Below are 27,107 nucleotides of genomic sequence, written 5' to 3'. Positions count from 1 at the left end.
TCAACCAATCCCACCAACGGAAGCGGCACATACGAGCCAATCAGATGCTCTGTATAACAGGCCACGCCTATTTAGCGCCTACGCCATCCTAGCAAAAGCACTATCCATCCAGTTCGCCGTCTTGCTGAGGTAAACATGGCGGCCATGGCACCTTTAGGGCGAGTTGTCAGACTGTGTTCTCGGATCTGCAGAAACCAGCGTTCGGTTCTCAGAGGCCCACAGAGACGAGGAATAGCTTCATGCATTGACCGTAAGTGGATCCAAATCTCTTGCTTCTTTACTGACGTGCCCAGTTCAAAAAGTGACATCTGTTGTGAAGCATCTAAGTGACGCCGGTGGGGAAGAAGGCAGTATTTAACACCGGATGAAACATGCTATACACGCGTTACCTGTGCGTGTACGCGCACAACTCATGCAGTCACTTCATTTGAAAATGTGAACTCGGCTCCCACCATTGGTTGGTTGTGTGTCCCGGTCCTCCAGTCATGGGGCTGATGCAGCGGCACACCCCCTCTTTGCTCCATCCTTTTCATAATTTATGCAATTAATGCTTCTTCTTTTTTTGGCTCTCATTAGTTTCATGTTCACGCTTCCTGTTTGCTGTGCTTTTATTAGCATAATATTTCCCTTCTGTGTTTCCTGCCCTCTGCAGCTGCTCATGGACTCACAGATGAACAGAAGGAGTTCCAAAAAGTGGCTTTTGACTTTGCGGCCAATGAAATGGCTCCTCACATGGCCGAATGGGACCAAAAGGTACTCCGGTGTCACAACAAATGGGAATTAGTTATTTTAGGTGGTCAGAGCTACAGAAAGCTATTGAAATCCATTTAATGCGTCCCTACGTTTGCACCATTGGAAAAGACTGCAGCTATCGTTCATACAGCTGACATCTAATTTTGCCACATCCCATGTTCACTTATCATGTTTAATGGTCATTTCTGTGCAGGAAGTATTTCCCGTGGAGACAATGCGGAAGGCAGCCCAGTTGGGATTCGGCGGTATCTACGTTCAGCCAGACGTGGGAGGATCCGGTCTTTCCCGCCTGGACACGTCGGTTATTTTTGAGGCCTTGTCCACGGGGTGCGTCAGCACCACGGCGTACATCAGCATCCACAAGTAGGAGCCTCTCGCGTGCCTCGTAACCATGACGAGCTTCGCTACACTAGCTCTTGGTTGAGCCTGGAGAGTATTGCTGGACTGTTTCTGTCTCTTTCTGCAGCATGTGCGCCTGGATGATTGACACTTTCGGAAATGCCGAGCAGAGGGAGAGATTCTGTCCTGATCTCTGCTCCATGGAAAAGTTTGCCTCCTATTGCCTCACTGAACCAGGTCGGTCTCCGCGCGTTGTTGGCTCGAATTCTCGAAAGTGGTCGTGACGGCTGCCGTGTGCTCTGTGATTACAGGCAGCGGCAGCGACGCCGCCTCGCTCCTGACAAGCGCGCAGCCGAAGGGCGAGCATTACATATTGAACGGGTCAAAGGTCATTTCAAACCTCCTCACTTTTGTGAATTCATGTCCTTTAGGGTCAGGGCCCAAATCTGGTTTGTTTTTCAGGCCTTCATCAGCGGTGGCGGAGACACAGACGTGTATGTTGTGATGGTGAGGACCGGAGGGAAAGGAGCAAGAGGCATCTCGTGCTTGGTGGTTGAGAAGGACACACCAGGCCTCAGCTTCGGCAAAAAAGAGAAGAAGGTTCACATCAGACTGGTTTAACGCTGAGCTTGCTGCAGTGCCCAATAACAACCGCTAGATGGCGGAAGGCGTTAAGGTCTCACACGGGGTGTTCTCCCTGTGTTCCTCCTCCAGGTGGGATGGAACTCTCAGCCCACCAGGGCGGTGATCTTTGAGGACTGCGCCGTTCCAGCGAGCAACCGGCTCGGCGAGGAAGGTCAAGGCTTTAGCATCGCCATGAAAGGCCTGAACGGAGGCAGGATTAACATCGGCGAGTCAAAAAAAAGAAAATTTCACCTTTCAGCATAAAATTTCCTTCAAAATTGAACGTTATAGACACTTTGTCATTCTGGTGTAAATGACAAGGTTGCAATTCTGATTGGTTCTGATCATTTCTGTTCATTTAAAGCCTTATTTAACCACCAACAGCCTCCTGTTCTCTGGGGGCGGCGCACGCCTGCGTACAGCTGGCAAAAGATCACCTGTTGGTACGGAAGCAGTTCGGTGAGACGCTGTCCAACAACCAGGCGAGTCAAACAGGCGCGTTTAAACCCCACGGAAAACCAGATCTGACCCCCTGGAATTCTTTCTCTCTGCAGTTTCTCCAGTTCAAACTGGCAGAAATGGCCACCAGGCTGGTGGCGTCCCGCCTGCTGGTGCGCGAGGCGGCGAAGGCGCTGCAGGAGGGCCGCTCGGACGCCGTGTCCCTCTGCTCCATGGCCAAGCTTTTCGCCACGGACGAATGCTTTAACGTGAGTCTTCGCCTGTAGTCGGAGGCGGCTGAGCTCGTCCAACTTTATCCACGTTGTCACCTCCAGATCTGCAACCAGGCGCTCCAGATGCACGGTGGCTACGGTTACCTGAAAGACTACGCCGTGCAGCAGTTTGTACGAGATAGCCGAGTACATCAAATCCTAGAAGGTTAGCTTTCATGCCATTTTATGCTCTTTGATGTTATAAATAAATGATATATGAACCTTTTCCCTACAGGCACAAATGAGGTGATGAGGATGATTATTTCCAGGAATCTGCTGACGGAGTCGTAAATATTGTTCCCTTGGAGCCTCCAGTGACTTCATATTCTAGCCGTCTTCTCTCATTTGTTACTGCCTGCCTGGGTTGCTGCAGCAAAAATAACCAGCGGGATTAGAGAGAATTAGTCATTAAACTTTATAAGGGTTTGGGTTTTTCTTAGTTTAAAAAACTGACTGGTCCTCAGAATTTCCATGAACAAAGTGAGTCTACCCAGAGCAGAAGGGCTAATATAGCATAAATGCTATATTAGCATAAAAACATGGGAACCTCTCAGTTTGGGTAACTTGGACTACAAGGTGGATTTAACTCAGCCCACAATGTCACTAAATAATTTCCCTCACAGTGTAAACAGAAGTGGCCTTTTAGCTGTTATTTATATCCTAAACTGCATTTTTATCTTGTTTTATCTCAACACTCTGAATAAAATGCTGATATCAAACACTCCAGAACACTTTATTTAAAAAAAAAAAAATGTCCACAATCAAAACTGCGACATAAGTGCTACATAGCTAGCCTTTCAGAACCGGAACGTCACTGTCACATTAATTGTAGAGTTTAATATACAAAGAAAACCACCGTGACCGACCAGCACCCGAACAAACAAGTCCAAAACGTCCACTTCTCCAGTTTTCCTCTCACTAGTTTGGTTACAATCATCTACCAGAACAGGCAATATAGTCATAAAGCACATAGCAAGTCTCGGTAGATGTCGGTGCTCGGCTCCAACAACAATCCCGTCTGAACCAGGGTGGAAAAGGGAAATTTAAAGAAAAAATAAGGATCTTTTTCTCCATTATCACAGTTTGAGATGAGAAGATCCTTGAACAGAAAGGCAGGGGGGTGTCTGCTGGACTCAAAAAACGATGCTATATGAAAAACTAAAGTTATATTTCACAACTGTTCTTGATGGGTATCCACGGCAACAAAGGATTTTTGATAGAGCTGGTGGTGTACGGCATCTACGTTGCCCAAGCCTTCCCTTTTTTTGCAGCTTTCTTTTTTTTTTAAAGATGATTTTAGAGGGAAATCTGAGTCCTTTCGACCAGACTGGAGGGGACTTTTGTGCAAATGAAGCACAAACCATCCCTCAACCTCACAAGTGCTTATTTCGTTTCAAGGCATCCGTTTTCGCTCTGTCCATCACCTCTCTGCGCCGCCGCCTACACCAGCGACCCCGCCTGGCTCTGAGCGGGCACCATGACGGCCACGGCTCCCGTGCGCGTCAGCGTGGAGGAGCTGGTCTGTGGGGATGCAGCAAGGGGCGGCATCTGTGGTTGGGCCCCCACAGTCCTGTTGGCGGTGGCTACCGATGGGCTCCGTAAAAGCTGCGGGGGGCCGCCGTTGGTGCTGGGTCGTTTGTGTTTCCGGGACGGTGTGCCGCCAACGTTATAACCAGGAAGTCCCTGGAGGCTGTTGGCCTGTCCGGGTCGTAGCTGGTAGGCGTTGATGACCGAGCTGTCTGAGGCCGACGTGGGGGAGTATGGGTAGTGGAAGTGCGGATGGTGGGGGTCACGGGGTCGGGGACTGGTGGCTATGGAGGACAGCGTGCCGTTTTTGGATAAAACATCCGAGCCGGTGGTACTCTTCGCCCAGGATACACGCTTCGGTGCCAGAGCGTCCTCCCTGCCAGAGAGACGCCCGGAATCAAAAATCAACGGGTAAATGGTGAAAAAAAGAGCTTGTAGACATGTTAATTCCTGATTGATTAGCATTCATGGGCACCCTACGAGAGTTATGGATAGGTGTGTAATTTTCCTACGAAGAGCGCCATCTTGTGGCTATTCGAGCTAAACCAAAAGCACCATTTTTACAGCATAAACACTCTGCAGACACTGACTTGATCTCATTAGCGATCTCGTCTTCGGTGTCGCGCCTCCTCCTCAGGATGAATACGAGGAACAGCACCATGGCGACCAGTCCCACGATCGAGCCCAGCGTCGCCGCTGCAATCACGCCTCCATTGGACGCTGGGAAACAGACCACACTTCATTATCTACCCACGGTCGGAACCATCGGGCTTTGTTGTGCGCGCGGCTGTTTACATACAGGTGATCACCTCCAGGTTAATGGAGCAGCTGTCCGTGCCGGCGGTGTTGCTGGCCCGGCAGGTGTACTTCCCCGACATGCCTTTAGTGAGGTTGCTCAGTCTGAGGGTGCCGTGACGCTCGTCTGGAAATTGCCACCACATGACAGTGCTAACAGCTAACCTTAATAAAAGTCAACATTGTGCCAAAACACCACAGGGGGTTGGATTTATGTCTAAATACCAGAAGCATGCTAGCTTATGCATTAAATATCACAGTGGAGGCGGTTCTACACAGCAGAGCTACTGTAATCACTCTAGACAGGGAACGCCAATAGAGGTGATTGGAGGTGTTTGCTGTCGCCTCATATGAAAGGCTGTTTTCATTTGCATGTTCGTATGTATCAACATACCATCGCAGTGTTAAATCACCACAGATTTTCACCCTTAATCCAGATTTTGATCCGCTGCGGGCTCGTACCCAAACTTGTTTGTGTGGTTTTGGCTTCGGCGGGACTGTAATGATGCCGGGTCAGCGTTTTCCCGCACCAAGATCACGACACTGCATAAGCGCACGTGTGCCTCTTCGTTGCAGCGGGCTTTTAAACGCTGCGGGGACAAGTTCTCTGAGGGACTAATCACAACAAATCCTTTGAAATCCGGCCGTGGCTGCGGCGTTGCGTACCTAAGGAATGGCAACAGTTTTGCGGACGCTTAAAGGATCCCGTTAGCCCCACACAGCTAACTTGAAAACAGAAGCAGCAGCTAAAGTAAACAGCAGGAGTGCGATTTGCACCTGCCGCTCTCAGACTTTTTAATCCCCGGGGCTCAAAAACCAGCTGTTCAGAGGTAAACCCAATTGTATAAGATTAGCAGAACATCAGCTGACCGCAGTGGCCTCGGCGACGTACAGCCGCTGCCTCCTGTCGGGACAGGGACATTACTCACGCTATGCTGCTCGCCGACACGTGATTAATGACAGCTGGCGTCCGGTTACAGTCAAACAGCTGTTCCGTCACCCCAATATACAGGTACGAATGGTTCCTGGAGGTTTGACCTCCAAATCCCCACATCCCAGTCCAATCAAGCCCCCCCCCCCACCAGCAGACTCTGGACCCTCCCGCACCCCCTAAAACAATCCGCCGTGGCCGTAGAACCACTTCCCAGTCGTCCTGTCCCTGCTCTATATTCACCCCGCACCTCCACTTACAGAACGCGCTGGAAAATTCGAACGCGGCTATTTTCACAGGAGTTCCCAATGCTTTCATGTCGTATTACTGTGCTACATTTTTAATCCTAAAAAGCTAAAGATATTGAGTGTTCCGACTAAATGATTCAGCATGGACGACACTCCAATCTCCCCCCCCCCAAGAACTGCAGATGTAACTTTCCTGGTCTGAACAGGCCAAAAGTGCTGGGTTCGATTTGCCCAGCACAACCTGTAAATCGGAATAATTAGATTAGCTGATTAAACCCAGCTAAAACCTTGGCATTTGTGCCTCTCTAATACAGAAGCAGCTGCCGACTCCGGTAAATAAAGGCCTAATATTTACATTTTTACGTGCGTTATGTCGTGCTGTGTGCGTCTAAAGGTCGCGGCTCCTCGCGACAGAGCTCAGACGGAAGGAGGGATGGAGCTGAGGGAGGAAAGGTGGGAGAATGAGTGAGAACCCTTACCCATGAACCCAAACACGAGCATGGGCTGGGGACAAGATCGCCATTCTGTTTGTTTTCAGAGGGACAAAAAGAAACAAACAGAGGAGAAAGTGAGCGCGGGGATGCAGATTTCAGACAGGACGCGCCCTCTCCTCTCAGTCCCAAATCCACGGGCTCGGTCGGGTAATGACATGAAGCTTGATGAGATGAATGATGAAAGAGATCAGAAAAAAAGAAAAGAAAGATGGCGTCCACACGCGGATAAAAAGGAAGCTGGACCCGAGCGCTTATGTGTCGGGAAAAAAAGGTGCAGACAGATGAGATCCTCGCGGTTTTCCCTCTTTTCGGGCCCAGTGATGTTCTGCTTTAAAGAGATCAAAGCGGGTCAGTCAATATTCAATCAATCAGCCTAAGTCTGGTTCAGAAGCAGATGGTGCTTCCACTGCAGCCCTGGCTGCAAATAATGCCGCTCCAGAATCATATGCAGGCGGGTCGTGCCAGTACCGCAGCAGCATTTTTTAATCTGTCTTTTTGATCTCGCCGAGGCTGCAGTGGCGGCAGCGCGCTGCTGTCCCAGTAATCTCACCCAGCGAGGGCAATTTCATGTGTGTGGTGCCGAGCAGACCTGCCGAGACTCAAAACATGCATGAGCAGAGGTCAAATGTGGGATCAGGTGACGCAAATCGAACCGGCAGGAAGGTGCGTTCGAAGACCTGAGGCGGCTGCGGTTAATCCGAACCCTCACCTTGATGTCGAACCTCTCTTGCCTCTTGCCTCTTGGGACACGTTTAAGATATTTGGCGCAATAATCTGATTAGCGGGAAACATCTGCGTGACACGCTGAGATCAACCATCTCGTGAGACGGCCGTGCCAACAGGAGCTGGAAGTCTTGCAGACCTAAACTGTCAGCGGGTCGGATCAGGGCTCAGCGGATCTAGCGGACTCCCCCGACACACGCTGCTGACACAGCTTCAGAAGCAAAGGCCGAGCTTCTGGAGGCGCGGCTTCTCCTGCGGGGGCAGTTTGGACGAGCGGGTCAAGCCTGAGGCGGGCCAGAGAGCTGATCACTCACTCTGCATCGGGGAGAAGAACACCTCCGACACGGGCGCAGCCTTGGTCCACTTGTACTGCGGGACGGGCTTCCCTTGACCGGACTTGCAGCTCAGAGTCACGTTGCCCTTCACCACCGGGTTTCCTGCCAGGGTGCAGACGGGAGGAGAGGGCGGGACTGTGGAGGGACACAGGACGTGTCAGATGATAATATGGGACCATGTGACCCGCTGCTGAACTTGTCCTTCAGCTTTAATCCATTATAAACAACACAAACAGGCAGTGACCTCATCGCGTTCGCCACCGTCTCAATCCCGCCTTTCTGTTCCCGCACATACGGTAGCAGGTTTTTCCCTGATCCGGTAAACCGCGTTCCCGATTTTCCAATCTTGGGAGGAAACGCCCGGGCTGCCCCGCAGACCACCGAGATTAGACGCAGCCTTTGAAGTGGCTTTGATGTCCTGCTCCATTACCTTTGACGTCGAGCTGTATATGCCCGTAAATGGTGGGCGCTCCGGGGATGATCACGATGCACGAGTAGAGTCCGGAGTCGGCCTCCTGGGTGTCGTTGATGTAGAAGGAGAGGTTCGCCGAGGGCATGGTCACGCTGAAGCCCACTCTCTTAGCGAACTCGTTCTGGCCGTACCCGACCTGACCTGAGCTGAAGTTGATCACCTGGACCGGCAGAGATGCAAACATCATGAAAGAGGATCCAGTTTCATTTGCATTTGATTCGCCGCTGTGAAGATGTGCAGATTAACCATATAACACAAACATCCCATATAAATAATCCCGGCATGTGCAGATGGTCCACGTTGAATTTTAGGCAGATTTTCTGTTTGAGATAAGCTCGCAGGCACTCTTTAGATTACATTACCATCAGGGAGGCGCCGCTTCACGAGTCCGTGCCACACGTACAGGAAACGCACCCTTTCGTTACTGACGGCGTTCTTATTTTCGCTGTGAATTAGACACCAGCAGCGGTGTTGGAAATAATCCTAATCTCTGCGGATCATCTTTTTTTAAACCTTCCATATCACTGGATGGATTTCTCAGTGGCGTGCAATCCTGAAGATGCTGATTTAATCTGGAAGGGATTCAGATAAACATATACAGCAGTTTCCTCTAAATAATAACTCTTTTTCAATCTGCAGAGATCTAGAAGAACAATGGTAATCCCCTCGTCTTCACATTAAGCATGTCAGAGCTGGGGAACCAGGGTATTTATGACCAAAGGACTGAATGAAACAGGCAGGTTTCCATCTTCTAATATGAATTTGACAATGAGACTCTGACTTTAGGTCTTCCATGCTGAGGTTTAATCCCTGTTCTAGGAACAGTTTAATACGCAGCAGATGTTTTCTCACCGGTTTGCTTCCATTTGTATTGAACTGCCAGGTGACGGAGTTTTTGGAGATATCAGAGCTGGGGCTGTACCAGGCGTGCAGCACCGCGACCTGGCCCTTGACCACCTCCATCTCTCGTCTGGGGATCTCCACCCCCTGAGTGTCACCTGGAAGAACAACAGAGAACTTTCAGGAACAGTTTAATGCTTTGATGGAGAATTCTGCCCCATTTGCCACGGAGGTTTTAGTCACTTTGTTGTTCTTATGGAGGAGGAGTCAAGGATTCCAGGGAAAACAGGCGAGATATAAAAGAGAAGACTCTGATTTACAACTCACAGGGTGGCCAATCACCAGAACCAGACAGCTGAACCTGGATCAGCTGATCCCAACAGTCCGTGTCCACCTGTGTCTCCAGCTTGAAAGTTGGTCAGAAATGCCTCACAAGCGCGAATAAGAACTTTTCTGGCGACTAAATCCTGCCAGTGAAAATGCTTCCCGCGACACTTGAGCGGGTGGTCGGAGGACAGCGAGAGTGTGACGATCCATGGAGAGGCGGCGGCAAACTCCACATCTGTTCAGCCCGACACGCCTCCTCCTTTCAGAGCGGAGTCGTTCAGAGAGGCAGGAGAATTAGGCGATTGGTGACCTGGGATGGGATGGGCTTCACCGCGCGTGTGTGAGGGGGGGTGGCAGGGGAAGAGAGGCAAAATATGGACGTGAAAAAGGTACTTTGATGCACAGGAGGAGCAGAACTGGGTTCTGCCTGGGAGGTGTGACCCCTGCAGCTGCGGCGCTGCCCTCCCTTCATTTTCTGAATCTTCGGATCTGGTAAATCCTGCAGACTAATCCCGAAACAATCCCAGCATAAATCCTCTCACCTCATATTTACATTCAGCTGGAAATGGATATGATGCTCTCTCCACGTCAGCAGCGTGCCAGGACTTGCATTTTTAAAGGTTATTTCACCCGTTCGTGTCTATATCTGGAAGGGACTGAAAGCACGGGCTTCACACAAGATTCCTTCTTTTCACTGGTAAATGGAAAGTGACTCCACATCCAATGCAAAAATCTGCCCCATGATGAAGCGTCCTATGCAGCCTCTGCAGATAAGCCAACAGTTCAGCGTGTCTGCGTGCCTGAGGCTAACATCTGCACGTATAAGCGTGTTTTCTGATATACAAGCTACAAAAATGTGTTTTATGCATCGGAGATTTGATCCCACAGATCATGCTCGCGTCCTCCGGCTACGGTCTTTGCTATCGCACTGTCCAGCGATCTGACATTCATGCGCAGGCGTTACGCAACACCATTGAGGAGCAGCTCATGTTTAGCGAGAGGCCGTAATTGTGCTGACACCTCTCACGAAAGTACGACGAACGGGTCCGGGGTTGGCGTGCTGATGAATATACATTGTGTGGCGTAGGCACAGGATTTCACAATAGATCAGGTTTCCTTTAGGTTGGTCGGCCATTCGTTGCTTCTCTCAGTGAAGGGGGCAGTAATTCTGAATGGATATTTCATGATGGAGCAGGATAATGCGCTGTACTCGGCTCACTCCGCACTGTTCTTGTGCTTCTTTGAGCAGGTTGATCCTCAGAACTGTGTCATTCGATTGTTTATTAAATGAAGGAAAATCTTCTCTAATCCGGGGCTGTCTCCATCTGGGATGTTTGCGCCTGTTCTGCAGCAGATGCAGCCAGATAATGACAGTTCAAGATGTGGATATGGGTATGAAGTCAACCTAAATCTTTCACAAAACGAGTAAAAACCGGGGGGGGGATCTGGAAAAGCTGCCAATAAAGAGGATATAGATATGATAATATGCAGCCTCAGTAAACTCTGTCCTAATTACATTTTGCCAAAAGCTCACATTCATCCACGCTTTGTGGCTGCTAATTGGATTCCTCTGTTAGAAAATGAATTTTTTTTCCTCTTTTCACCTGTCAGGCATTTTGTTGTTTTAAATGGAGCTTTAGAAGCATCAACAACAACTCAGCTAAGAATTCTAAAATCACAAAACTGCACAGAACACCAATAAATAAATAAATAAGCCGGTATGCCCAAAATCAGAACCAAAGATCAAAGCTTGTTGTACTACCGCGAGTCGCCTACAGGGGGTAGCACACCCACGTGCTGTGATGGCTCGTCTGATACTAAGAAAAAACTCATCCATCAAAAAAAAAAACTCAAAATCTGAGTGTAAGAGTTCAAGCCTTGAAACACTGCAGGAAATCTGGAGTGCAACAGCGGGCTGTGCAGGTGACTCCCAAAATAAACTAACAGGTGTCTAATTTCTGAAATTTGCCTGTCTAACCAGGCATTCCAACCTAGACCTGCCCTGAAATCTCTCTGTCTCACTCACTCCCCCCTTCCTAAAAGCCCTCTGGGATGCATGGAGGCCTGTGTGAAGATAAACTGATCCTTACTGTATCTCCAAGAGTAATCTCTGCCTTCGCCCGTGTCTCTCTGGAGCTGAAGCTTAAGCTAAGACACAGATCGGCTCTGCGTTTACACCTCTAACTCTTCCCTCCACCCGGTAGTACGTGCTGTACGTGCCCATCTAAACCTGTTAATCAGTTCACGTCAGCTCATTATGCATGTGCATTATTGTAAAATTATTACATTTGTTTCAAGTGAGACATTGGAAGCAAAGTTGTTTTTTTTAACTTTAAATATCAGTTTGAGTGTGAAAATAGACAGTAACCATGAGCCGCTATGCAAAGAACAGGTTGGTCTACATGTCTGGAGTTGACCTTTATTGAAAACTGATGTTATTCAAATAAAAATGGAGCTCTTGTTTTATTAAAACCCAAACAGGGTGGAAATCTTGTATCCTGATGAGTAACTGACTTCTGTAACTTGAAGATGAAGAGAAAGAGCAGCCTATTTCTTATTTATACTGCACAATACCAGACAGAACAGTGGAGAAATAACATATCATAAATGCAATAAGTGTGTAAATTTAATAAATAATGTCTTCTGCTCAGTGAATTTTCAGTATTTCCTGTTCCAACTTCCTGAGATCTGTGTCAGAATGAGGAACACCGATCTCAAAATGACCCAATAACGGCCGCCTGCAAGAGCACACAATAAAACACTGAATTATTGAAGCGCTGGAATTATTCCCCTCATTACAATCATTCATTAGCTTAGCTGGTTAGGAAGGGTGTACAGCCTGGGCTTTAACAAGGAAGTGAACAAGTGCAGAAGTCATGTTCCAGATTTCTCGCTGTCAAACCAGGACATGCAACAACAAAGATTCTGTTTAAAAAGAAAAAAACAACCCAAAACGGGATATTCTCCAGCTTGTGACAGACAGGACAGGGAAGGAATGTAGGACAACAAAATAGCCTTGTTGCAGGGAGAAATATCTGCATTTCCAACTGACCCCACAGGCTCCAAACAGACGGTGCTTCAATAATAAATATTTGGAGAAGGCTCCTTTAAATTGGATTACATTAGTTTAATCTCTGCAGCTATTTTGAACCATTTTGAGTGCGCTATCTCATCACAGTAGCTTTAATCCCTCTTAACTTTTTGATTGTGTTTAAATTGATTATCCTCGCACACATGACTGCTAACTCCCACAGCCTGCCCCCCTTCACTGGCAGCTCGCGCTCACGTCCAAATCCACGTGTAAAGTTTCAATCAGAGTTCTCCGCGAGATTTCTCTTTTTTCCGTGTGACCTTGAGGTCAGGACGGACGCTCCGGCCCGCTCGTGACGGAAAAGCTCCGGCCTCATTCGGGGAAGTGGAGTTAGTTTATCACGCTGTTTACTGGATGTATTTCTGTGCATGAGATCTCAGGGGAGGGCGTATAAATAGCGCGACACTTTTATTAACGTTTCACATCTTGTGTCACGCATTACAAGCTTTGGGGCGTGCGGTTGGAACCATCCATCCACGCAGTCACAAAAGATTTCCGGAGCTTCCCATGACAGCAGCGTTGCAGCATTTTCCCTAAACAGTCAGCAGACTGGAGTTCATATTAAACCATAAAAAAAAAAAAACTGAATAAAAGATGAAATGCTTCATTCAGCTCATCCGGTGCCATCCGAGTCTCCAGACACCCCATGTTCTAAGAAAAACCCAGCTGAAAAACATCATTTATTCAATGTTTTAAGCCAAAATCCACTCCGGATACATGTCAGCCAGGTCTGATTTGCGACCCAACAGAACCTGCTACGGGTTGCTGATCTGTTTGTGTCTAATATTGGACACTTTCCAGGAACCAGTGGTGGCATCACAATCTAAGAAATTGTTCTTTTCTCGCTACCGGCATTTGCGCCCGTTTTCCACGGGGAACAAAGAGGCGGCGTTTATGATTAGAGAAGACAACTGTGCTCAGCTGGCCGCTGGAGCGGGACAGAGCGGAGCGGAGCGGAGCGGAGGATCGTCCTGACCTGTTCAGGTGGAATTTGAAATGAACCTTTCCTGGCTTTCGCTTGCGAACCGCGGCACAGATATGTGAGCGTAACATTCCGATGATTGCACGTTTGGCCAAATTTAATGGGAAAAAAAATCCACAAGGCATTCCCGAGATAGCAGGTTGCTGTGACCTTTGACCTTCATCTCTAAAGCCACATCATTGCGTAAGAAGTCCTGGGAGCGATTTCTGTTAAACCTGCAAAATCTTATTCACCTTTGAAAGCATTTACAGTCTAAACATAATGAAAACACAGCTACTATAATAATTACAAGCGTAACCGGGCGTGTGGGGTTTCCATCTTCTTTAATGTTCCTGCCGTTTGTCCGCCCACGCTCCCCGCGATCCTCACAAGTGCCATTATGCGCTTAAAGCCACGGCGGCATGTGGGGTTGTGTTTACGCCGAGCGCTTCACGCGTCCCCTTATGGCTCTGTCACCCAATACGTCGGAGAACAAGGCTAAATCGTGCTAAATCAAGAAAGAGGCAAGGTGGGAAACAGGAGCAGGTTTCTGCATTCGGCGGGGGGGATTTGATCACATGCAAATACCACACAGGGGATATGCTGTAGGTGTTTACGTGGGCAAACAAAGCCTCTCATTGTAGACCAACTTTTGCGTAGGTTTGGGGGGGGTGGCGGCTTGCGTTTGAGGGGATTGATTAATTTTAGAAAAGCAGTGGCGCTCTTAAAGTAACGAGGTGCGGCGGCGAGTCGCCGATGACCTCCGCGCCGGTCGGCCTGAACAAGCGGCTGCTGGCGGCCTTTTTATCCCAGCTGTCCATCATAAACCCCGCGGTGCCCTCTCAGCCAACTCTGGCTTCCTGATGGCAGGGAATGAAAGGCAAACTGGAAAACTAATGTGGGCCCACAACCACGACGCAGCCCGTGACCACTGCGCCACCCCCTCACGCCGTCTTGGGCCTTTGAAGAAGATATTTATAAACCGTTAGTGTGGCAGCGGGGCGAGCCCCGGTTATTTTATCTCCCAGATCTGTCACGAGTTACCGAGCAAGCCGGACTGACAGAGCGAGGGCTGAGGAAGACGGTCCTGCTGCAAAGCGCCGCCACGTCTCTGCCCGTGGGACTCGGCTCGGGTTCGCTGCAGCGAGACTGTAATTAAGAAGTTGAGTGATCTGATTTCAGATTTCTACTGAGCTCCCCATCAGAGAGGAATTACAGGCTTATTATCTGCAGGCTATGTCAGATAAACGCCCCACAAGATCACTGCTGGAGAGCTGCGGGGTACCAGCTCCAATTCAACATCTGGAGGGACGGCGCTCTCTCCAGGTGGCCGCTTGTTATCAGAGAGACGGAGGGACATCACAGAACATCTGTTCCAGCTGTCAGAAATAGAGAACATCGATCCTGAGCACCTGCGGTAAAACACAAAAGCTCTAATTTCAACAGGTCAAAGCAACTGAATAAAAAGTTTGACCATTTTATTGATCAAATATAAAATCTAATGTAGTTTTTGAAAGTAAATGAATTGATTTAACCTCTGTGCCTCCCTTATTTTGTTGAGTCATAACTGAATCAAGCTTTAATAAAAGCTTACTACATCCAACCTTCATTTAATAAGGAATAAAAAAGGGGGTTTTCACCGATTCCTCCCGCCCGAACAACTCCCAAAGCTCAGACATGGATCGTATATGTGAAATTAAATCCATACAACTGACGCTGAGGTTAAAAATCAATGTTTTCTTTCTTTCCACAGGGGGCTTTTTATGGATTGAGCAAATTGTTTAGGGTGGAAAAAATGCAATGAAACAAGCCTACAGCTGTTTTTCACTGCCCCTGGAAAATGTTCTGGTCAGCTGGGTGCAGCAATTCTTTCCCGTTTTACAACATTTTAGTTTTTTTTTCATACTCCAAAATGACTGATTATTGCCAAATATTCATATGGTGGAAAACCCACTGACAGCCGTGTCCGTATTTATGTATTTTACTGCTAAACGAACAAAATACAGTGACTGCTCAGGTTAGTTATATTCCATTTGATGTCCGTTTTACTCTAACATTTAGACCCTGATATTCCTCAGATCCTGTCAGGTCACGACCAGCTTGAAGGTGGAACATATACGATTTTTTGACTCCACCTGTACTGTACGCACAGAGATTAGGTGATTAATAATTAAAGATACCGCTGTGACTATAAGCCATTACATAGGCTAAATCAATATTTATGAATCCTGCTATAAATTTTAATTATAGGAGTGGGAATTCGGAATAGATCTTAAGGGAAAAGGACACATGCAGTTTGATTTGTAGCTCGTTGTCATCTGCAGAAAAGCTGGTCTCCAGAGAGGAGTTGAACCACAGGGTAGACCGCTGCTAATGGAAGAACGTGGTCCTGAGCATCGACTAAAGAGATCACTGCGACTTCAAGAGGATCCAGCCCAGTCCCAGACCGCTCCTCATCAACAACAGGAGGTCGGCAGTAGAACTCTTCTCGTGGGTGCAGATAACCTGGTCCCATCAACCCTAAGGTCTTGTTAAGAGAGCTCAAGGAGGTCCCACCTTCCCCCTCCCATCCTCACCACCTTTATAACCTGCTGCATCTCTGTCTGGTGGGGGTGCAGATACATTTAGAGGGACTTCACATCCTCCAGTCCAGAACATTACAAGGAAATGCTGCCTGTCCAGGGCCCACGACATCTGCAGGGGCTCCCCCCACCCCCACCCCCATCGTGGACCAGTCACCCTGCTGGCCTCTGGGAAGAGATCTGTGCAGAACCACCAGGTTCAAAAATAGCTTTTTCCAATAAGCCATTACACACGTGAACCCAAAATAATCCCTCCTCCCTCCTCTGTATCCTACTATGTTACAAACTATGTAAATTTCAACTGTTTTTTTTTTTTAATTTGATAAATTCTCTACATCCTGTTACTGCTGATGTTGCTGCTGAGTTCTAGCCTAATTTAGAGCGCGTTCGTTCGGTCAGTGGTTGGGGCTCCAGCAGCAGTGAGAGCTGCTCACCTCTGTTGTCCTCCGTGCACGTGTGTGGCATTCGAGCGCTGAGCGAAGTGCCTCCAAGTCGTTTGTTCAGCGTGTTTGAGCCACAGACGTGATTTATGTGTCTCAGTGACTTGTACAGGTAATTTCGCTCCTACTTTACTCCCCTGCTGTGCATTATCGTACGACGTGACATTTTTATTGATCCCTGTAGGGAAATCTTCGATTTACAGCAAGGTCTTAGTGCGAGGTCAGGAACAGCGAGCTGAAGGACGGATGTTACAAAACCGCCTGCTTTTTTTAAGCATAGGTTTGATGTTTTTGCCATTAAAGAAAACAAAAACCGCAGATTGTGTAGAAACTGATAGCAAAGTGAAGAGGAGATTGTCTTCACGGAATGTTGAACTGACTGAGTAAAGGACGGATCGAGCGTTTAAGACAAAAGTGCTTTTTTACAGCTTTTTATAGATTGTCGATAAACACCCAAAAGGGCCCATAAACACACAGGAGACAGAATCATGATGGAACATGTAATTCAGCTACTTAACATGTACTCTGTTTGGGCTCCCATTGCTAAAGAAATTCAATAAAACGCTGCCAATCTGCAGATGCACTCAGACAAGAGATGATCCAGGTGAGGAGAAAGGCCAGTAATCAACACGCATCATATTAAAGCCCCCAAAGGACTGAACAGCACCAACAGGCTGACATGCCAGATCCAGGGAAAGAGGCTTTGAACGTCTCTGGAGGGTCTGCTTGTGAAAGCATTGTAAACTGTGTTGGGATTAGACCTGGAACAGTTGCTCCCTTGAGGAAAACCATGTGTTGTCTCCATGTAATGGTCAAAGACACATTAAAGATTTATTTTGCTTAATCCTCTTCAGCTACTTTACTTTTCACGACAGTTGGATAGAAAAGATGCGGGTGAATTTCTGACGTCAGAACAACAAGTTAACAAGGTTTAGGCTCAGAAATAAAGGGCATGAAAAATAAACAGATTGTATTTAATATATTGAGTGGGACCTTCAGACTGGGAACAAATAAATTCATTTAGAAAATAATAATAATAATAACGCTAGCAGGCGTCGCCTAATTAGAGGATCAATCCAAAACAGATTCAACATGAGGCTGCATTGATACCTTGATGTGGAACGTACCATGAGAAACACAGAACCTCCCTTCATGAAGGGAGGCACATCATGGTTTGTGGCCAATTAGCTTCCTATTTGCAGTATAATCTAAAATCTAAAAGTCATGTTCACCAGACTGCAGATCCTGTTGCACTGGTGCATTAAGCAGACGGGAGAATTGCTTATAACAATGAACTTAAGGAGTTATGGGATCTACCAAACCCAGTGGAAGCATCCATTAAGCTCCACTGATAGTTTATTCATGTTCTGTATCGACTGCCCTGTCTTGACGTGTCCCATTTGAAACTATCACAGTGTCACATTTGCAGCCTGGTGAAACAACACATCTCAGAGTCGGTTGCTGGTTCTTTAAGAGCCGCGTGGACATGTGGCAGCAGGAGTTAAGCCTTTAATTCTGCCACAGTTCAACAGAGCATTGATTCGTTTGGATGGATGAGGCCACTGATGGAGGAGAAAGGTGTGTAGGTTGAAGAGAAGGCGATTATGGATGAAGACATAAAGGGAGGGATTGCGCACAAAACCGTCCATTTCAGGGCATCAGTTGTGCGCGCTGGGGGCCGCGCGCCTGTTGCGAAAGCGAGGATAAATGTCAGCACTCTTGTGTTTTCTGCACCGGCATTTAGAGCCTGGGCACGCCGTGGTTTTATAGACACGCCTGTGCGGTGACGGAAGGGCAACTGTTGCCCTTTGACCTCACACCCACTCTCAGCACTGAACCCCTTTCCCTGGTCAGGTCGATCTGCAGCACAGATAAACAATCAGCGTTTCTTAGGCCAGGTTGCTAAGCTGTCTCCCCACGCTCTAATCTTATTATCGGCATAAGCTGGCTTTAGCAGGGAGCGAGAACAGATAGACACAAGGCGTACGCAAGAGGCATCGTAAAACGGCGGCGAGCGGTTCTGCTTTTTGGATCCAATCACCTCTGCAGTCATCTGTGAAGGATAAAAATCTAAATTTTCCCTCAGCACTGTTGTTTGAAAGGCGCCCGTTTTCCAGGAAGAGAATCTCCCGGGGGCGCACAAACACGCTTGAAGCCAATTCGGCCCACCGACTCGCAAATAAACACGCGTGGAACTGGAACAAGATCGGTTCCGAGATGGGACTTGTTGGTGGTTTGGTGGTTGTGGTTTGAAGATAAAAAGCTGCTGTAATCAAACCGTACGTGCGTTTATACCGACACGGTCACTTCTGACTGGGGAAGTTTCTGTAATGTTCTCATTCGAAATCAGGAGGGACGAACCACTGGGCTGATTAGGACATTTAAATGCACCGTCTTTTCTCAAAACTCCACACTTTGTACTTCTTTTGAGTAATTAGTCATTGAAGGAGAGCGGATGAATAATGAAACAGTCTAAAATGCTCCAAAACCAAAGGGCGTTTTAATCTGAATCATTGATTATTCAGAAGCTGAATGTAACCACAGAATAGAAATGGAGCAGCGGTTTCCTTTTTTCCCTTTCTAAAAAAATAAAAAAAAATCTTAATTGGCCTCTTAAATGCAAGCATGCAGACAATGATTACAGAGGAGCTGGACTGTTAGTGACTCCTCGACTATATATTTCAGTCACACTGGTTCAGGAAGCTCAAAGGTGGACTGGCTGCAAAGCAATACTCTGATACAAAAGTGTTTTTCCAGCTCCAACTGTCTGGTGGGCAGAGAGAGGAGATGAAGACCGGGGCTGCAGCCGGAACTCCTGTCGAGCGGGGGCACGAGCGAGGCCGTGGGCCAGAGCTGGTGGTCAAGCTGGGGATAAAAGATTAAAGAGCCCCTATTGTTGGCGTTCCATCAGGCCTCTTTATCCCCATGGTGACTGAGGGCAGTTTCTTGCCATAATGATGAATGTGTTCCCCATGAAGACAGTATGGATCCAACCATGTTTTAAAAACATTGTGTACAATCGGAGAACCAAAAGTGGACTGTGGCCTCAGTCTTGAGGGGCTTGTTTTTCTGTATCCCCTACTGTTCAAAGTTTAATCTCATTAAGATGTTTAAATACAAAAAGTCCGAGCTAAAAAAACAATTAAAAATCAGTCTGATCCTGGTGTTTATACTTACGGACTGGGGGGGTTGTCAAAATCTTTAAAATGACCCAGAAATGGTTGAGGAAATCACCATTTTCCTCATGGCGATGCTAACTGCCTGCAGCTTCCGGTCCAAACCTCAGAGCTGAATAGGGACGGTCGTTGGCTGATCTTTAGCTGCTGCACTTTTCAGAGCTAGATGATTCCTCTAATGTCTCCCCGCTTTATGATTCCCTCCCCCTTCAAATCGAAGCATACAGCAACGACGGAGTTTCTGCGGTGAAGGTGCCACGGTTCCTGGCTTATCAGGTCTCAGCAGGTTTCTCACAGGCAGCAGATCAATTTAGAGGACCAACCAACCTCTGGGCTGGAAATAGAAATGAGCAAATTCACTTCCAGGTGGGAAGGAAAAAAAAAAAAACATAGGGTAAGACCATTTTTCTGTTCCTTGATACGTGGCATGTAAGTTAAAGCACGAGTGCCTGCTGCCACTTTGCCAACAGAGATACAGGGAAGTGCTGCGCAGCAAGTCCATGATCCCAAAAAAGCCAAATTACACTTAAGGCGTGCCAAAAATATTAATAAGAGCCTTATTTATGGTTCGCTGCTTGAGATTATGTATACGACTGATGACTTAAATGGTTTTGTCACCCACTTAGAGTCTAAAATGATTGAGTCTGACTTTTGTTGCACACAAGGCGCCGAGACCAGAACGTTTAATATACTGCTCTCGTTAAAACATCGTGACATGTTTGGACAGGGTTTCCGTCACATTCGGTGCCGTTTGTGTGCAGCCTGCTGCCGTAAATCAGGGCCGTTGATAATAAAATGCGAGGGTGTCCAAACACCAGAGTGGCTATCAGGTCCGCTGACAGCGAAACAGATTCCAACAGCGAAATAAAGCCACATAATGCAGTTTAACCCTGGATGACCGAGCTGTCTGCAGGGACAAAGTAGGGTTATTAAACGTTTCACCAGCATTCTCACGCGTGCAGCCATTTCTGCCCAGATGTGAGTTGTTTCGATTCCCCATGAGTTGTACACACTCATGTTTAAGATCTGTGGATTGAGGTTTCCCCACAAGGTTACATTTTTCCTTTATTTAGAATGTGTAAATTCCAAGGACTGCAGCCCTTGCAGAAAAGGGAAGGAGGAATGGGGCGGTAATGACATCTGGCGCCGCTCGCACGTGCGAGTGTCACTCCAGCACATGCAAAGGTCATTACCCCGCGTCTCAGTCATCCCACAGCACCAATTATTCCAGGCTTTGACACATCACTGAGATTATAAAATAATGTTTGCCTTTATAGGTTGTCTCTATCTTGAGCCTCGACGCCCGGGGTTTTCATTCTAATGGCGATTGCCTCACACTCGGAGTGAAAATTTGATCCGCCAACAGAAGTGATGTAGGAGAGCAAAATCCTGACTGCAGGGCTGGAGGAAAGAAAGAGACAGGTTTACAGAAATGACAAAGGATGCTGCTGGAGGTCCCGGTGTCGCACAGGACAGGATTTGTTTAAAAAAAAAAAAGCATTGTGCCTTTAAATCAATAACCTGTTTGCACCCCAATTTTAATAGTTAGCCAGGGGGTATTTAGACAACAGAAGTAGAACAAAAGAAGTGATAAAGGACAGAAGAAAAATGGCTGAAAGTGTCCTAATAGTCTCGGTGTGGGGCAGAAACCAGACCGGTCAGAGGCCACGTCATTAGTGGGAGCCTGGAACATGGAGGGAGCCGAAACGCAACACCTGCAGCCACCGCTGCTCTGCCATATAAATGTTGGTGTGTGTCCATATGCTGTTTACACAAGAGAGAGTGGCTGCAGAAGCTGTGCGGGCGCTCCACACTGATGGCTGTCAACCTAAAATGAGCTAACATGCCACAGCTAGTTCTGTGGCTACACACAAAGACGTTATTCTAGGATCGCCAATGCTAATTCTGGTTTAAGAATCAACGCTAGACTGATGTTTGTCGCACCTCCACACAAAATATTAACAAGGTTCTCCATAAAGGAAGCTTTCCTTGAAGAATGAGCTGGATTAACATTACAGAGGCACAAACGGATGCAATTTTAATCTAAAGGAATGGAACAACAAGCCGGTGCACTTGGATCTCCACTGCAACCCCCCCCCCCCCCCCTCCCCCGATGGCCCTCGCCTTCAGCCCGGAGGAGCAGGTTACACCTCAAACCAGATGACAGCAGCAAACCTCCCCTCCATCTGCCAAGGCCAGGAAGCAACAGGAGGAAGGAGAAGGGAAGCCTCGCGCTCCTCATGGAATACTAATCTCTCATCTGGGCACATACGGAACCATCCGGCTCCCCCCGACACAGCAATTTCATCCTTTTACAGATAGCAATAAAAAATAATATAAAAAAACGTCCAGTTTCACGGAGCTATCGTCGACCATTTTAATTCCAACCCATCACCCGTAGTGAAGGACAGAAAAGCCATCCAACCATCCACCTTAGAAAAAAAATTCCCATCTCCTTTTGCTCAACTGTAACAGTCACACTGGACTATAATCTTCTAACGTCTTAGTGCAACACTCATCTGCCAACACCAGACAGCCCAGCTCTGCACTAAGAAGTTAAAAGGCTTTTTTTCCTTCTGCCTTCTTCCTCTTCGTCAAATCAGACAGTTTTCATTTCAACCATGAACATCAATATTCCTGTTTGGCTGAAAGTTTTCGGAGCTGATCAGACTACAGTACTGAACGGCCCTCTTCTCCCCGTCTTTGCCCCCCCCGTTTCCGTGGCAGTTGTGATCAACGCGCGGCTGCCTTTCTCCCCGGCGACCTGCGGGAAGCGGCATTAATAGGATTTCTATATTTCAGACTTCAAGATAAATGCCTCTTGGCAAATCAAACGTTGCTGGGAATTGCAGCAGTGGGCCTGCCCTCGTGCACGAGCGTGCGTCTTAAGTTACCCGGAGCAAGGCCCTCATTAGTGTGCGCCGTTTTCTCCCACATCCACCTGGCCGGACTCATCACGACCCCCTCGCCCACGCTGGGAGTCTAAATGAGACGCTGCTCTGAGATTATGATGGGCAGGGACACCGCAGGCCTAACGTGGCTCATTTGGATGCTTCTTTCCACATTACATTTGTGATTTGGTTGCTTTGAAGGTGCTGTAGGCGGACGGAGGAGCAACAAAGCGCAAGAGATGGAGAGCAAAAGTCTCAGAGCCGGTCAGAGGCGCCGCCATTAGCCGCCGTACGAAACGGGGATGAGTCACGCTCGTCAGGTTGCTAGGTGGGTTTAGAGACAGACGCTTTCACGGCATCTGTGCCCCACCGATGCAGGTCTGAGTTACTTCTAAATGATTCCTCGCTAAATTAGCGCGATGCGGGCCGCCGGAGCGATCCGTGGGACCCCCCCACCACCCCGACTCGCTGATTCCAGAGCGGTACCGAACATCAAAGCGAGTCATTCGGCAGGAAAAACGCTGATACGTCTTTGGGAGCGTAATGACTAACAAAGTGTGCCACATTTTTCTGCGCGATAACGGCTAACTTTCATATAACATGCCTGCGCGCGGCTACAATTAAATTATCATACCTTGAAACCATCGAGAAAAGATTACGACCTGCCAGCCGAAGTAGGACACACCGCACGAGGAGCAATTATAAAGTGCATTATAAACTAAAGTAAAAGCACGCGGATGAGACAGAACAGCGCCGTTGTTAGAACCCGTATAACCCTCAGCTCATCCCCGTCACCTCAAAGACCCGTGAGCCGACATGTGAGGACTCCAACTCAGCCTCCATTACTGTACCTGTCACTGACAGCAGAGTCAGGTCAGACAAGACCGCTGGCTTCTTTATCATGTCCAAGCGTGTGCAAGTTAATTTGACCGATAGTCATGGCGCGCATACCCTCCGCGGGGGGTCTTCTATAGACTCGCAGCCCACAGTAGTCAATTAGGCCTTCCGGCGGTACACCTACACAAGGGTGTGCGTCAACCTGATGAATGTAGCTGTGGGTGAAATGGTTTGAGTCAGAAGAGATAAACAGAGCTGGAGAAACTGCGAAGACGTCGAACATCCCCGTCCTGTCCAGTCCTGTTCATGAGCGTGGCAGCTAACAGAGGGATGAATAGAACGCTTCTTTAAAGTCACAGCGAATTAAGCACACGAGCAGACGGGGGAAATATTCGTTTGCACCATTCGTCTGGTCACGATTATCACTGTTTAGAGGTAAAGACGGAGGATAATTGAGTAGCTTAAATCTCAAACTGGAAAATAGCCTTTAGAAAACGGGATGAATGGATGGAAATGAGTATCAGCATGAACTCTGCATGTAGGGTAATATTTACTGCTGCGATAAAACATCTCCGATCCGATGGAAAAAAATGAAAGAATCCTGCCGGCTGGGGCATCAACAGATTTTCGTTAGCCGCTGGCAGCCAATTATCTACAGCCTGCTTATGTCAACCCAATGAGTGGCACCGTTTTATTAACGCTCGCGCAGCTTCTTGATTCCCTAATAATGGCGTTTTTGACGGGCGGGATTGATTTGTTGTTTTTCTTTCCTCCAACAGGCTTAACTGCTGTCGGGAACATGAAAAGAAATCCATGGTGCGAGACACCCAGTCGATCGCCACATCCGGAAATGACAGCTTCGCGGGCCGCGTCGCATTTAAAGTTGCAGCAAATCAAAAGATAACACTGATTATTTAGCATGTATCCTTGACGGCGTACGTACACACGTGCACGGCTAATTTCCAGCGATCAAAGGAAAGTTGCATCAAAGGAATTCTGACATAACAAAACAAGCCAGTGCTTCCAATTTCCTGGCTTGGGGGGGGGCAACATCTGGTGGGAGATGCTGCAACAGCAGGGTTGACAGGAACAAGGCTGGCCGTGAAAGACGTGCAGAGTTTGCGTGGACAAAGCACGAAATAATAATTTTGCCGACTTCGAGAGTGACGTCTGTGATTTCTAAATGCCGGAATGCTGAGCAATGTAAAGCCGCCAATGGCTGTATCCTGGAAGAACTCTAAAATCCACTAATTGACTGCCTGATTGGATTGTCCTTAGCTTTTTATCCAATCAAAAAAGGGCGCCACAGAAGGGCCAAAATTCAAATAAATACAGCGTATTATGCGTGAAAATGGGGCGTTAACAGGTAGAAAAACGTGAGGGCAACAATCCTGCATGAATCCCTCTGCAGACAATTTTACATCTGATCACTTTTACTGCAAGAAACAAAAACAAAATGCAAATGCGCAGCTTTGACTTCCTACGCTGAATGATATCCCCCACCTTTCAGGTAGGCTCATATGTCGATTGCCTATTTTTAACCCCGCAAAGAGCAGGAAGAACAAAAACAACATTTGACTTCCTTGAACTTCGGAGCTGATCCTTGCGACGACACCGCGCCCTCTGAAGATGGAGAGGAGCCTGATGGCTGCGTGGAGAGAAACACACCATCCACAAGCTGCAGCACAAGTCACAAAAACAGCCTTTTTTTTTTATTTTTTACATATTTCATGAACTTTGGGTGCAACGTTTGAGGTCAAAGCTCAGCCCCACCGACTGAGCACGATGTCATAACATGACATAATTTATTTACTGGAAGGCGAGTTCGATTTAAATGGACTGATTTGACCCAGTTCTACTCCTGACTGTGGCTTAAATTGAAGAATGTTGGGTTTTATTTTTGTTTGTTTTGAGGTGTTACGAGGAAAACGAGATAAAGTCCTGATTATAGAGAGAAAAACACCTTCTCTTCTTTACAAATGTCATTCAAAACTTTCTTTTTTAACGTTAATCCGTCACGAGCTATCAATCACGGGAGCACGCGCCCCGGTGCACGTGCGGCTGGTAAATTAGCTTACCTTGAAGGGTCCATATCAACAGCAGCATGGCTCCGAGTCTTGCCTTCATCTCCATGACGCCACATCCACGACATCCAAATTGTCGGAAGCTTCTTATAAGTTGACGCCAAACCGCAGGAATGATGCTCAATGGTCTCCAGGTAACAATTAAGAGAAACCAAAGAGCGGCAGGAGGGGGGAGGGGGCAGCGTGCCGAAGGGAAGCTCCGGCTCCTCTTCTCCTCATCCCGCCTCCAAACTGACTCTACGGTAGATGGAGGGAAGCAACAAAGAAGCGACCCAAAGCAGGTTTTCTTTGTCGCCTTTCTTTTCCCCGCGTTTGACACTTGTGCTGCCTCCACTTCAGCGCGTGTCCCTCTCCCTCTCTCGCCCTCCCTCTCCCTCTCGCGCCGCTCACGCGCTCAACTGAGGCGGCATATTTCACCTCGTTTCCGCCCCCTGGCGGCTGTTCCGGAACTGCAACTCCCATAAACCCTTTTAGTCCTTTAACAGACTTCCGAGTTTCTGTCTTATGTCATGGCCCTATTTTAATGCAGCCTGATGACTAATGCTGACATGTTTGATTTATTTGCTGACCTCATGCTTTTAAAGCCCAGAGTCATCCTCCCGGCTGCATAAAAAGAAGGAAGTAGAATAAAACAAAATCTGATATCATCATATTTGTACCTGCACAGATTTATTTTAAACTGTGCAGTCTAATGGAAAAAACAAAGAGCAGCGTGTCTTCCTTATCTTAAAACTGCACGCTCCTTACTCCTCTGAGTGCTGAGATAATTGGATTTAAACACACAAACACATATTTCATTATTTTATTCATTAGGAAGACGTGTGTGAGAGTGTGGAGCAAGTCACCATCAAAAACTAAGGAGATTAAAATAGTTTAGAGTAAACACTTGATTAAAGTTTGAGTTTGGTTCAACAGGCTCATTGAACTACAGCTTTAGTCTTGAACCATAACAATGTTTTTCTCCTCTGATTTCAGCTCCGCTGCAACAGGGTAACAAATTAAACCTCCAGTCGGCAGAAAACAGATCAGCAAGAGTGGGTTTTTTATTTGTAGAGTCGCAAACTACACAGCCAGCAGCTTAAAATCCAAAAATCAATCAGTCAATAAGACAAAAGTGTGACGCGTGGATAAAAAGGCTCTTTGGTTGCCTGGTAAATTAAACTTTCTGTCTCCAGTGGAAACAGGCAAACGGTTAAAAAGTGCTTTTCCAGGACAGGCCTGATTCCATTTAACTGTGCCGTCATCTCAATGATGATGCATCAGCTGAAATATTACAAAGTCTAATCCTGAGCAGAGAGTCACAGGTAACCGTCTGGTGGGGACGTCGCGTGCAGCCTGTTACAGCAGGGCCCAGGTGCTGCAGGGGGTTCTTCACATCTTAATGTAAGTACGAGCGTCCCTGCCCAGCTCAGGATTAATGGGTCTACAGGTGAAATATTAATGTGGGAGGGAGGATGTAAGTTTAATGGCCTGGAATGGATTCATTACCCAGCATTAATGTTGATTATTAAAGATCTGTTAAACATTACTCCTGTTTACTTCCTTTTTAACTGCCTGACAGGAAATCACGATTTATCTTGTTTTCATGACCTGCTCTTTCCTCTCCCGTTCTTTTGTTAGAATTTAGGATTGTACACTAATTTTGCATGTAATTAAAAAGAAAGAAGACAGCTTGGACCTCTAGAGGTCATCTAGTAGTTATTCTTGCACATATATATATTATTTTAGCACATCTTCACTGAGCATTAATAAATTATGATTAGAATCATCTTAATATCTTGGTACTGTGCACTCATGAACGTCCGCATGACGGGCCATCAAACTCAGTCCATTTATTTATGTATGTAACGATAGAGGTGAAATCAAATGAAAATTGTCCAAAATATCAGATGTAAAATGTCCTGAAATGGGCGCTCACAGTGTCTTA

General features: G+C 47.3%; 2 protein-coding genes across 3 annotated transcripts; one reads left to right on the top strand and one right to left on the bottom strand.

The window, feature by feature from the left end:
- The first annotated feature begins 92 nt into the window (after positions 1–92).
- On the top strand, positions 93–3,147 carry acad8 (acyl-CoA dehydrogenase family, member 8). Its single transcript, XM_003968494.3, has 11 exons — positions 93–250; positions 653–753; positions 947–1,116; positions 1,220–1,329; positions 1,404–1,480; positions 1,555–1,692; positions 1,807–1,942; positions 2,101–2,198; positions 2,271–2,423; positions 2,490–2,592; positions 2,662–3,147. Exons 1-11 carry the CDS (start codon positions 136–138, stop codon positions 2,715–2,717), a joined length of 1,257 nt encoding a protein of 418 aa, XP_003968543.2. The 5' UTR covers positions 93–135; the 3' UTR covers positions 2,718–3,147.
- On the bottom strand, positions 3,144–25,580 carry esamb (endothelial cell adhesion molecule b). Of its 2 annotated transcripts, XM_029843428.1 has the most exons (8): positions 25,175–25,580; positions 8,804–8,949; positions 7,910–8,111; positions 7,459–7,614; positions 6,407–6,451; positions 4,753–4,875; positions 4,544–4,673; positions 3,144–4,329 (listed from the first exon to the last, which is right to left on the bottom strand). In XM_029843428.1, exons 1-8 carry the CDS (start codon positions 25,227–25,229, stop codon positions 3,867–3,869), a joined length of 1,320 nt encoding a protein of 439 aa, XP_029699288.1. In that variant the 5' UTR covers positions 25,230–25,580; the 3' UTR covers positions 3,144–3,866. The 2 variants fall into 2 exon arrangements, with proteins under 2 accessions (XP_029699288.1, XP_003968548.2); XM_003968499.3 differs by lacking the exon at positions 6,407–6,451 and having other exon boundaries at positions 25,175–25,579.
- Positions 25,581–27,107: the final 1,527 nt, after the last annotated feature.

Source organism: Takifugu rubripes, chromosome 11 (genome assembly GCF_901000725.2).
Source record: "Takifugu rubripes chromosome 11, fTakRub1.2, whole genome shotgun sequence".
Lineage (NCBI taxonomy): Eukaryota > Metazoa > Chordata > Actinopteri > Tetraodontiformes > Tetraodontidae > Takifugu > Takifugu rubripes.
Note: the sequence above shows the minus strand (reverse complement) of the source record. Positions and strands in the feature narration are given on the sequence as shown.

Coding starts and splice junctions, on each gene's coding strand:
- acad8 (XM_003968494.3), top strand. CDS start 136: ATGGCGGCCATGGCACCTTTAGGGCGAGTTGTCAGACTGTGTTCTCGG. Junction 251..652: donor AATAGCTTCATGCATTGACC/GTAAGTGGATCC, acceptor TGCCCTCTGCAG/CTGCTCATGGACTCACAGAT. Junction 2,593..2,661: donor AGTACATCAAATCCTAGAAG/GTTAGCTTTCAT, acceptor TTTTCCCTACAG/GCACAAATGAGGTGATGAGG.
- esamb (XM_029843428.1), bottom strand. CDS start 25,229: ATGGAGATGAAGGCAAGACTCGGAGCCATGCTGCTGTTGATATGGACC. Junction 8,112..8,803: donor ATACAAATGGAAGCAAACCG/GTGAGAAAACAT, acceptor CTGCCGGTCCAG/GTGATCAACTTCAGCTCAGG. Junction 6,452..7,458: donor GTTCTTCTCCCCGATGCAGA/GTGAGTGATCAG, acceptor GAAAACAAACAG/AATGGCGATCTTGTCCCCAG.